This window comes from Salvelinus alpinus, chromosome 2 (assembly GCF_045679555.1).
Source record: "Salvelinus alpinus chromosome 2, SLU_Salpinus.1, whole genome shotgun sequence".
NCBI classification, from domain to species: Eukaryota; Metazoa; Chordata; class Actinopteri; order Salmoniformes; family Salmonidae; genus Salvelinus; species Salvelinus alpinus.
In genome coordinates, this window is record NC_092087.1 from 10111731 (window position 1) to 10124075 (window position 12345).

Sequence of the window (12345 nt, forward strand, 5' to 3'; positions counted from 1 at the left end):
TGTCTGTGGAGTATGGGGGCTGTTAGGACACTGGCTGTCTGTGGAGTATGGGGCTGTTAGGACACTGTCTGTCTGTGGAGTATGGGGGCTGTTAGGACACTGTCTGTCTGTGGAGTATGGGGGCTGTTAGGACACTGTCTGTCTGTGGAGTATGGGGGCTGTTAGGACACTGTCTGTCTGTGGAGTATGGGGGCTGTTAGGACACTGGCTGTCTGTGGAGTATGGGGCTGTTAGGACACTGTCTGTCTGTGGAGTATGGGGGCTGTTCAGAGACAAGAGCTGTTGGGACACTGGCTGTGCGTGGCTCTAAATAAGAGCATCTGCTAAATGACTAAAACGTAATGTAACGGATGCTGTTACTAGCTTGGCCACAGATCCCATTAGCACCCCAGTAGACCTAATGGCATCTAGTGCTGTAGGCCTATCCAGTACTGATAGTTCATGACATCATCATCATGACTGACATTCTACAACAATGGGAAACGGAGACATTAGCTTCAGGGGCGCTGCACTGTGGCTGACCCCATACTATTATCAATATGTGTGTGTTTTAGAGCTGTGGTGTGTTTTAGAGCTGTGGTGTGTTTTAGAGCTGTGGGTGTGTTTTAGAGCTGTGGGTGTGTTTTAGAGCTGTGGGGTGTGTTTTAGAGCTGTGGTGTGTTTTAGAGCTGTGGTGTGTTTTAGAGCTGTGGGTGTGTTTTAGAGCTGTGGGTGTGTTTTAGAGCTGTGGGGTGTGTTTTAGAGCTGTGGTGTGTTTTAGAGCTGTGGTGTGTTTTAGAGCTGTGGGTGTGTTTTAGAGCTGTGGGGTGTGTTTTAGAGCTGTGGGGTGTGTTTTAGAGCTGTGGTGTAGAGCTGTGGGGTGTGGTGTAGAGCTGTGGGGTGTGGTGTAGAGCTGTGGGGTGTGTTTTAGAGCTGTGGTGTGTTTTAGAGCTGTGGGGTGTGTTTTAGAGCTGTGGGGTGTGTTTTAGAGCTGTGGTGTGTTTTAGAGCTGTGGGTGTGTTTTAGAGCTGTGGGGTGTGTTTTAGAGCTGTGGGGTGTGTTTTAGAGCTGTTGGGTGTGTTTTAGAGCTGTGGTGTAGAGCTGTGGGGTGTGTTTTAGAGCTGTGGGGTGTGTTTTAGAGCTGTGGGGTGTGTTCTAGAGCTGTGGGGTGTGTTTTAGAGCTGTGGTGTATGTTTTAGAGCTGTGGTGTGTTTTAGAGCTGTGGTGTGTGTTTTAGAGCTGTGGTGTGGGGTGTGTTTTAGAGCTGTGGTGTGTTTTAGAGCTGTGGTGTGGGGTGTGTTTTAGAGCTGTGGTGTGTTTTAGAGCTGTGGTGTGTTTTAGAGCTGTGGGTGTGTTTTAGAGCTGTGGGGTGTGTTTTAGAGCTGTGGGGTGTGTTTTAGAGCTGTGGTGTAGAGCTGTGGGGTGTGGTGTAGAGCTGTGGGGTGTGGTGTAGAGCTGTGGGGTGTGTTTTAGAGCTGTGGTGTGTTTTAGAGCTGTGGGGTGTGTTTTAGAGCTGTGGGGTGTGTTTTAGAGCTGTGGTGTGTTTTAGAGCTGTGGGTGTGTTTTAGAGCTGTGGGGTGTGTTTTAGAGCTGTGGGGTGTGTTTTAGAGCTGTGGTGTATGTTTTAGAGCTGTGGTGTGTTTTAGAGCTGTGGGGTGTGTTCTAGAGCTGTGGGGTGTGTTTTAGAGCTGTGGTGTGTTTTAGAGCTGTGGTGTGTTTTAGAGCTGTGGTGTGTGTTTTAGAGCTGTGGTGTGGGGTGTGTTTTAGAGCTGTGGTGTGTTTTAGAGCTGTGGTGTGTGTTTTAGAGCTGTGGTGTGGGGTGTGTTTTAGAGCTGTGGTGTGTGTTTTAGAGCTGTGGTGTGGGGTGTGTTTTAGAGCTGTGGGGTGTGTTTTAGAGCTGTGGTGTAGAGCTGTGGTGTGTGTTTTAGAGCTGTGGTGTGGGGTGTGTTTTAGAGCTGTGGGGTGTGTTTTAGAGCTGTGGTGTGTGGGGGGGGGGGGGGGGGGGGGGTGAGAGCACAGCAGAATGTAACAGTTGCACTGTAGTAGAAGTTACAGTTTTATAGTTCCCCACTGAGGGTCTGTGTGTTCTTATCGTGTCAGCCAGACACGGCTCTACTTCATTCTATTATAGTCTCTATAGTCTGTTAGACAATAGACCTGCTCTTCTCCTCTCTGTGTTGTTGTTGGACAGATTACAGTTAAGAATAGATTTATAAACTGAACTGAAACGTTTCATGAAATAGCTAACAGTTTTCAGAGTGTATTGTTTATAGATGAGATCTTACGAGCATCCTCTTTTAGTATACATTTTGAGATGCATTCAACTTCAGTGGGAGAACTTGCTATATGCAAATAAACCTTTATTAACAGTGACAATTAACAAATGAAGTTTGTTTGAATGCAGAGCGAACACATTTTAAATCATGTACTTCTTGTTTATTTTTTCCTCTCCTCTTCTCCCTCTTCTACCTCCTCCCTTACCCCCTCCTCTCCCTCCTCTTCCTCCTCCCTATCCCCTCCCCTACTCTCCCTCCTCTTCCTCCTCCCTTACCCCCTCCTCTCCCTCCTCTTCCTCCTCCCTTACCCCCTCCTCTCCCTCCTCTTCCTCCTCTTTTACCCCCTCCTCTTCCTCCTCCCTTACCCCCTCCTCTCCCTCCTCTTCCTCCTCCTTTACCCCCTCCTCCCCCTCCTCTCCCTCCTCCTCCCTTACCCCCTCCTCTCCCTCCTCCCTCCTCCTCCCTCCTTCTAGCTGACTCCCTGACCGTTACGTCCACTCCGCGAGGTGAGGTAACTCTCCAGTTAGGCTCCCCCCTCACTCTGACCTGCGAGGTGTCTGGTTTGGCCCCTGGGGGCCGCTCGGGCCTGCTGGTTCAGTGGATGAGGAGGGGCACCGTGAGCAGCGAGGACAGGGCATTGACGGGTGGAGGTGTGGAGGTTGGTATTGATTATTGTTATTGGTAATTAGGATCTTCCTTTTAGCCCGCTAAGGTAGTCCTTACAGAGTTGTCCAATTCTTTTATCACTTTTGTCTTTTTAATTATGAAATTGAAAACTTTGGCAAATTATTCAGCTATTTGCTGCTGCTATTGATAGTATGTAATGCTTCCAATTGTAGATAAAACATATTATTTGGAGCCAGGAAGGCTATTGGTCAACAGTTATTTAGGACTGTAAAGTAAATAATGCTTGATTGGCTAGTCGTTTTCCAAACACAACTCAGGTTAACCTTTCTGTCTACCTCTATCTCTGTCTGTCCCCTCTCCCAGGTGGAGGTGGCCCGGTACGGCCCAGACGGGGTGGTGAGCTGGGGGGATGACTCCAGCCGGGGGGGTCGGAGTGGAGGGGGTTCCATGGAGAAGGAGGTGGAGGGACGGTACTCTCTCAGGTTGTTCTCTGCCCACCCAGCTGACACGGGGGTGTACCGCTGTGCTGTGAGCGTCTACGCTGGGAGGCTTAACCCGGGACCCTCCAGTGCTGCTACCCTCACACAGAGATCAGAGGGGGTCACCGTCAACCTCAAGACCAAAGGTAAGAGAAAAGACGGACACAAAACCACCTTCTCCCCACAAACTGCGGCCTAGTTCACTCCTCCTCATGGATTTAAAAAAGATGTATTGGTATAATGGAGAAAACTCCCCCAATCTACTTAACAGCAATCCAGTGTGTTTAAATCCACGAGGGATGAGTAAGTAACTGCACCCCTCTGGCAGAGGGGGATCCTGGGGGACTACAGCCAGTGGATATATCTATACAAGTTAAGTCAGGATTCTGGAAGTTGTCCTGGTAAAGCTAAGAGACTAAAACCACTTGACCTTCTACGAGGTTGGACAGTAGTTTGTAAACAAAGATACTACATTAACATGAGCATTGCCATGACGTGGTTTGATTGAATTAACAACCAAATAGCTAATTGAATTGAACCTATGTTAACGATGTAAGTTGATGCTAATTGAACCTAATTGAATGACGAGCATCTCTCTGTCCCTGTGTCCCTACAGAGGTCAAGGTGTCAGCAGTAGCCAACCTTCCCCGCGGCCCCCTCTTGAAGAGAGGTGATACCGTCACCCTGCTCTGCAACGTATCCGTGGTAACCACCGGCCCTGCACAGGTGGAGGTCCAATGGCTGCAGAGGGCGGTCCTCCCGGCCCAGGAGGGTGGGGCTACAGCAGGGGGTGTGATCATAGAGAAGGGTGGTGACAAGCCGTCAGTAGGGGAGAAGGGGACGGTGTTAGCCTCTCTTACCTATGAGGGCCTGTCCAGGCCATATAAGAACCACAGCTCTGAGGTGATTGGTTCAATTTATTTGGCAGTTTAAAAAAAATAAATGCAGTCAATTTTAAGAAAACTATCAAGGATAACACAAAGTATATCAAAGATAAAACAATTGTAATGACTAGTATGTGGTTGTCTTACCTACCTTATTTGAATGCACTGTATTTCTCTAGATAACAGCGTCTGCTAAAATACTAAAATACATCTGCTAAATGACTACCGTTGTGGTCCTTTTTGGACTACAGGTCAGTATGGACCGGGTGTCTCCAGGTACCTACAGGTTAAGGATCTTCTCCGCCCAGGACCAGGACCAGGGCCTGTTTGTCTGCCAGGCTGAGGTGTGGGGACAAGACCCCCATGGAGGATGGTACAACACCGGGGCCAAGGCCCAGTCAGAGGGTGTCAGGGTCTACCTGTACGCCAGAGGTGAGTGTCACTGGGTCTGGGACTGCTAGCTATTTTACATACAGCGAGTGGTGACGAATCACTGCAGCAGACACACTCATCATCAGTTCCTAATACAAAAGAGTGGCTCTGTGAATCACTGATGGTTGTCAGGAAGTGTCTGTATGTCTCTTGTGTTTTCACTCTCCCACTCACTGTCTTTTGGAGACTGTTAGCCAACAGTTATTAGGTATCATAGATAGTCTTCTTTGAAACATGGCTAACCTATCCTGTCTAATACTGGCATCCTGTCTAATACTCCCAATGGTAAATTAAACGGTTTATGAGGGAAGTTAGTCGTTTTCTGAACTTGACTAACTCATTCCTCCCCTCCCTCCTCTCTATCTCCTCTCTCTCCTCTCTATCTCCTCTCCCTCCTCTCTATCTCCTCTCTCTCCTCTCCCTCCCCTCCCCTCCCTCCTCTCTATCTCCTCTCTATCTCCCCTCCCTCCTCTCTATCTCCCCTCCCTCCTCTCTATCTCCCCTCCCTCCTCTCTATCTCCTCTCTCTCCTCTCTTCTCTCTCTGTCTCTGCAGCGGCCGACCTGCTCCTCATCCCCTTGGTTGTGGGCGTGTCCTCTGCCTTGTTTGTGGGCGTGGTCATCATCGCCACGGTAACCTGTTGCTTCATGAATCGATTGGCTAGGCAGCGCTCCCCGAAATAGGAAGTAGGAAGTCACGACAACGTATAACGTTTAAGTTCACTGAATGGTCATCGACGAAGAGGTAAAAAAAAAAGACCGAAAATAAAACAACTAGTGGACTTTAAAAAGTTTCAAATAAAGAAATTGGAACTCTCAGACCTACACGATGTCCACATAGAGATGTAAATACGCTATGTAACAAATAGTGTTGGTCTAATCTGGGACAGTGACCAAGAGAAAGACACTAGCACTACTGCTCCTACCGGTCATACAGACGTTTGATTGTTTCACATGGTACCAAACCATTTCCACTTGTTCCTAATATGTTGCATCCAGCTTGTTTCTGTTGTATAAACCCCCACCGTATCAACCTATTTTCAGACTTCCATAGCAAACCTAACCAAACAGCTGGCTCTTATTCAGCACGGTTACAACCACAATGGAGGCTGCGTATCTAGGCCAGCACAGAACAGCTTGGTTTGACTCAGTAGTGTACAAAGCCAGTTAGGTGTTTGATATGTCAACACTGTCAGAAATGGACAATGCTGTTGGAAGTAGTTCAATTACAAATATTGAAGAGACACTGATTAGTTATCCCTTTTGTTTTGGTTTATTTATTTTCCTTGGCAACCACCCTCTCACAAGAGAATGGTTTATATATTCATACGACTTTAGTGTTAAAGTTGTATGGTTCGTATGGCATGATTGTTAAATGATATATCTGTGTTGCCCAACTCCGGTCCTCGAGTATCCCCATCAGAACACATTTTGTTGTTGTTGTAGCCCCGGACAAAAACACCTGATTCAACTTGTCAAGGAGCTTGTTGATTAGTTGACAGATAGAATCAGGTGTATCTTGTCCGGGGGCCACAACGAAAAATATGTACTATTGGGCGTACTCAAGGACTGGTGTTGGACAACGCTGTGATATAGGATTGAAGATTTAATGCAATGCATGTTGAGGTAGAGTAAGTCTTACACTGCCACTACTACTAACAACAGTCCCTCTAGTCTAAAGAAAACCCATCTCAGCAATACCACCAGTGGTAGCGTTAAACCGGTGTTTTATCACTATGAAGTCAACACTGTCACTGTATAGAAACCATAGTGCTGTCAAATTTAAATTGAGTACCAGAATCTTTTTAATTCCACTTAAAGCACTGAATACCTAGACAGCTATATCAGGACAGGGAAGTTAAAGTACACTTCCTGTATTCAATCAACACTCTGTAAATACTGGGCTACACTAGTAAACAAAGCCATTTGTTTGTATGAGCCTGATCCCAGATCTGTTTGTTCTGTTTTGCCAAATCCTATTGTTTATCTATGGTGCCAAACATAAGCGTTGTCAAGATGAGACAAACAAGTCTAGGATCAGGTTAGGACTCGGCCAGGGGATATTCTGATGCTGAGAAGAACAATAACGAAGCATTCCAGGTAGTCTGCTAAACCGAGTTAAAAAAATAAATAAAATAAATAAAAAGTTATTTCTGTATCTATTTTAGACATTTATGAAGAGAGTTAATATACGATAGTAAGCATCCATGCACTAAGCTGAATTGTGCGTGTTACGGTCTACTCCAGAGAGATTCGTTTTTTATTTTTACTTTAAAAAAACTTAAGATAAGATGAGACCCTACTTGAAATGCTGTGCTTGTCCGTGAGCTGAGCGGATGACTTTAACATTCAACGGCTGTCTGTTTGTTCTTAAAGCACTTGGACCAAAACTAGTCTCGCTTGGCAGACTCGTACAGTGGCTGTGGGAAAGAGACCAAAACCATTTCCCCTGGAACCATTCAAACCTGTTGAATAAGTTACTGACTGTTGTTTCAGTGTAAAGTCATGTTGCTGTTCTGTTCTCTTAGTGTAGTCTTTTTAAACCATTTACGCAATGGTTTATGGTTGATTCCTGATTGATTCATTTTGTTTTATTATTTCTTTGCAATTTGTGTTATGGTGGTCAAATTAAGAAGAAAAAAATAGCAAAGACATTTTTTACAATATTTTTATGATACATCCAGTAAACAGGAAGAAGACATGTGTTGTTGTCCTATGGAACAGCTGTGCCCTGAGCTACTAGGATAGGATGTACTCTCCTCTCCTCTGGGCAGCCATGTGGGACAGATGACTGGGTAGGGTTGACTGAGACCACAATCACCACGGGTCTATTAAGCTAAGTGAAATTCAACCTTTTGGGATGCTGCAGAGATACATGTCACACATAGACTTGACAGCTGGGTCTGGTCCCTATTCTACTCAGCAGAGATACATGTCACACATAGACTTGACGTTATTCCCTATTCTACTCAGCAGAGATACATGTCACACATAGACTTGACGTTATTCCCTATTCTACTCAGCAGAGATACATGTCACACATAGACTTGACGTTATTCCCTATTCTACTCAGCAGAGATACATGTCACACATAGACTTGACGTTATTCCCTATTCTACTCAGCAGAGATACATGTCACACATAGACTTGACGTTATTCCCTATTCTACTCAGCAGAGATACATGTCACACATTTAGACTTGACATTATTCCCTATTCTACTCAGCAGAGATACATGTCACACATAGACTTGACGTTATTCCCTATTCTACTCAGCAGAGATACATGTCACACATAGACTTGACATTATTCCCTATTCTACTCAGCAGAGATACATGTCACACATAGACTTGACATTATTCCCTATTCTACTCAGCAGAGAAGCATGTCTGCACAGGACACATTTTTCTCTGAACGTGTTGTAATGCAGTCTGCTGGATAAGTGATAACTTCCAAGTTCAGGGTGTTTTCTTCTACTGAAGTTTGTCGTCCCGAGTGGCGCAGCGGTCTAAGACACTACATCTCAGTGCAAGAGGCGTCACTGCAGTCCCTGGTTTGAATCCAGGCTGCATCACATCTGGCTGTGATTGGGAGTCTGATAGGGCGGCGCATAATTGACCCAGCTTCGTGTGGGGTAGGCCATCATTGTAAATAAGAATTTGTTCGAATTAAATAAATAAATAAATAAAATAAAAAGTGTATTCTCCGCTGTGCACATGGTAGCCTGCCTATGACAGTGAGATGGACTCTAATATCGAGTTCCTATGACCAACAACATGCCCCAGACTCCCTTTGTATGGATAAATCTCAATCCGACCAACCCAAAGACAAATGTTCAGAAACCCTCTACAAACAACAACAAACTATTTTAAACACATGGCTCTGGACCAATCTCTCTCTCTCTCCCCCTCTCTCTCTCCCTCCCTCTCTCTCCCCCTCTCTCTCTCCCTCTCCCTCCCTCTCTCTCTCTCTTCCTCTCTCTCTCTCTCTTCCTCTCTCTCTCTCGCTCTCTTCCTCTCTCCCTCCCTCCCTCTCCCTCCCGCTCTCTCTCTCTCTCTCTCTCCAGCCCATAGGAATAGAATTACTGTACTATTCTAATTCTAATAATTCTATACCCAAGCCGCTGATTATGATTCATATTAGTGGTAGTCATGCGTTAGGAAAAACATTGATCTGCGATGTTCTGGACTGTGAGCCACTTACTTCCAGAGATCAACTGGCGAAAAAGCTGGTTTATCCTCTAGCTCTCTAGCCTCTGAACGATGCCCCTGGCTGGCTCCCCCACGTGATCACATTCACCACAGCAGCACTGGAGAGACGGGAAAAAGAGAGAGAGAGACAGAGAGAGAGGGGAGGGGAGAGAGAGAGGGGGGGAGTGGGCAGAACGAGTGGGAGGGAGAGAGGGGAGGGTTAGAGAGAGAGAGTAGCACTGGATAGAGAGAGGGGGGGAGTGGGCAGAACGAGTGGGAGGGAGAGAGGGGAGGGGTAGAGAGAGAGAGTAGCACTGGATAGAGAGGGGGGAGTGGGCAGAACGAGTGGGAGGGAGAGAGGGGAGGGTTAGAGAGAGAGAGTAGCACTGGATAGAGAGAGGGGGGGAGTGGGCAGAACGAGTGGGAGGGAGAGAGGGGAGGGGTAGAGAGAGAGAGTAGCACTGGATAGAGAGGGGGGAGTGGGCAGAACGAGTGGGAGGGAGAGAGAGAGGGGAGGGGTAGAGAGAGAGAGTAGCACTGGATAGAGAGAGGGGGGGAGTGGGCAGAGCGAGTGGGAGGGAGAGAGAGAGGGGAGGGGTAGAGAGAGAGAGTAGCACTGGATAGAGACAGGGGGGAGAGAGAGGAGAGGGGGAGAGACAGAGATCAACGCTGGATAGAGAGAGGGGGGAGAGACAGAGATCAACGCTGGATAGAGAGAGAACAGAGTGCTCCAAGTGAAAGTAACTGAATACATGTTCACTGCTCCTCTCTTTCCTTAATCCCCATGTTTATGGGTTCAGCCCTCTCTGTAACCCCTCCCCCACTGTGTTATCGCTGTGTATCATCACTGTGGCATTTGGTTTATTTAATACCCTGCTCCTGCCCGTCCCTGACCGACTGGCTGTAAATATGGTAACTGGCACACTGACCAAACTGCAGCTAAAGCCACTTAAATGGCACCCTATTCCCTATTTTAGTGCACTGCTTTTGACCAGAGCCCTCTGGCACCCTATTCCCTATTTAGTGCACTGCTTTTGACCAGAGCCCTCTGGCACCCTATCCCCTATTTTAGTGCACTGCTTTTGACCAGAGCATTCTGGCACCCTATTCCCTATTTAGTGCACTGCTTTTGACCAGAGCCCTATGGGATTGCAAACATGGTGACTGGCCCACTGTCGAGGCTTCAGCAACTTCCCGAAATTGTATTTCTGTTTCCATGTTGCATTATTGGGGGGGGGGGGGTGAAATAAGATAAATAATGTTGACATGTAAAAATTACATTTCAGGAAGTTATCTTTTAAAAGGTATTACTTTAACGTGGTTTTACCTGAGTTACTTTTTTCATTACCGCCCCTGCTATTGACATACAGCAGTTTGTAGGTTTGTGTGTATGTCTCCTGTTGTGTTAGTGTGCCACTACCCAACCACTGTAATATGGTGTTATTATGCTGTTTATAAACACTTTGTTTACTGCTTTAATGACCACCGTCTGTTCTGTTTTTCATTTGTATTTAATGTATCGTTTTTTTTCTGCCATTTGATAAAATCAATAAACCACTCCTGATTTACTGTAGGCACGTGTTATTGTTATTGTTGTTGTAGTAGTAATATCTAGTATTACAGGCTCGCACCTAACAAAGACAGTTCCGGTGACTTTAGGGCTAGTCTACTTTTCAATATATTTGATAATTTATTGCAATGTCTCCGTCTGTATCGCACATAATCGAGAAAGTAAACTGATTTATGACGTAATTTACGTAATCAAAACGTATCGCTCGGAAACCTAGACCAGAGCCACTAGTTTAGGTCTATATCGCCATGCCATAGACCATCAAACTACTTATGAATTGATTCGTCGTGAGAGAGGTAAGGTTCGTCATTTCAATGTAAATGTTTTGGCCGGCTTTTGCATCGCTTGATTTTCTATGCTATTTCCTTTGTGACCGTCAACCCCTGGAGTTCGAAAGTACATGGGGTAGGCCGTCATTGTAAATAAGAATTTGTTCTTAAACTGACTTGCCTAGTTAAATCAAGGTAAAATAAAAAGTAGTGCGCGCATCTCTTAGCCGAGCCAAAGATGGTTGATAAATAAAGATGTCCCACACATGCCGTTTACCGTTTAAAAAAATGGTCACAGTTCCGGTCTGCGTAAAGTGTTGCTCTCCCATAGCCACCAATGCATTAGCAGCTGGGTCTGGTCCGCTTACTTCATTGACTGTGTATAAACCAGAAAAAAAGGAGCGAGTGAGATGTCTCGCTTACTCTTCCGTATCTGACCGAAGTATTGCTCTGTTCCGTCAGTCCCACATCTCAGAGGCCAGATCCAAAACCCTATCAAAGAAACGTATCAAACGTACTATCAAAGGACGCTATAGTTATTCACACATCAAATACATTATTAATTGCTTGTTTCTGTATAAACCTTGCAGAAGTTTGTCCCTAGTAGATTAATACAATTGTTTTGATAGATTTTAATGAGCTCCAAATATATTTTTTATGTAACTAGGAAAGTCAGTTAAGAACAAATTCTTATTTACAATAATGGCCTACCAGAAGGCAAAATGCCTCCTGCAGGGACAGAGGCTGGGATTAAAAATACAAAATAAAATAATGTAGGACAAAACACCATCACAACAAGACAGACACCATCACAACACCACAACACTACATAAAGAGAGACCTAAGACGACAACATTGCATGGCAGCAACACATGAACACACAGCATGGTAGCAACACGACATGACAACAACATGGTAGCAACACAACATGGTAGCAGCACAACATGACAACAACATGGTAGCAACACAACATGGTAGCAGCACAACATGACAACAACATGGTAGCAACACAACATGGTAGCAGCACAACATGACAACAACATGGTAGCAACACAACATGGTAGCAACACAACATGACAACAACATGGTAGCAACACAACATGGCAGCAGCACAACATGATAGCAGCACAAAACATGGTACAAACATTATTGGGCACATACAACATCATAAAGGGCAAGAAAGTAGAGACAACAATACATCACGCGAAGCAGCCACAACTGTCAGTAAGAGTGTCCATGATTGAGTCTTTGAATGAAGAGATCGAGATAAAACGATCCAGTTTGAGTGTGGCTGCTTCGATCCAGTACATAAATCTATCCATTAATCCATTCGTGTCTCAATGAATGTATCCGTGAATTTATGGATAGGCCTACACATGCACCATATCCATATTTTACTTTTCTCTACACTTCTAGTTCAACAGAATCGCAACACATTGAGATAGTCCTCTCTTCCTGGGTGATCCGGTGGAGACCTACCACCTAACCCCCTACCACCTAACCCCCTACCACCTAACCCCCTACCACCTAACCCCCTACCCCTACCACCTAACCCCCTACCACCTAACTCCCTACCACCTAACCCCCTACCACCTAACCCCCTACCACCTAACCCCCTACCACCTAACCCCCTACCACCTAA

General features: G+C 45.7%; 1 protein-coding gene across 2 annotated transcripts in view; it reads left to right on the top strand.

Annotated features, from left to right (window-relative positions):
* The window catches only part of igsf8 (immunoglobulin superfamily, member 8), an 18749-nt gene extending 8312 nt beyond the window's left edge, over window positions 1-10437 (top strand). For both annotated transcript variants that reach the window (XM_071366324.1, XM_071366314.1), the window contains 5 exons: window positions 2729-2913; window positions 3246-3507; window positions 3978-4264; window positions 4497-4677; window positions 5232-10437. In XM_071366324.1, the coding sequence (XP_071222425.1) occupies window positions 2729-2913; window positions 3246-3507; window positions 3978-4264; window positions 4497-4677; window positions 5232-5359 (1043 nt within the window). In that variant the 3' untranslated portion in view covers window positions 5360-10437. The remainder of the gene's footprint in view (window positions 1-2728; window positions 2914-3245; window positions 3508-3977; window positions 4265-4496; window positions 4678-5231) is intronic.
* Window positions 10438-12345: the final 1908 nt, after the last annotated feature.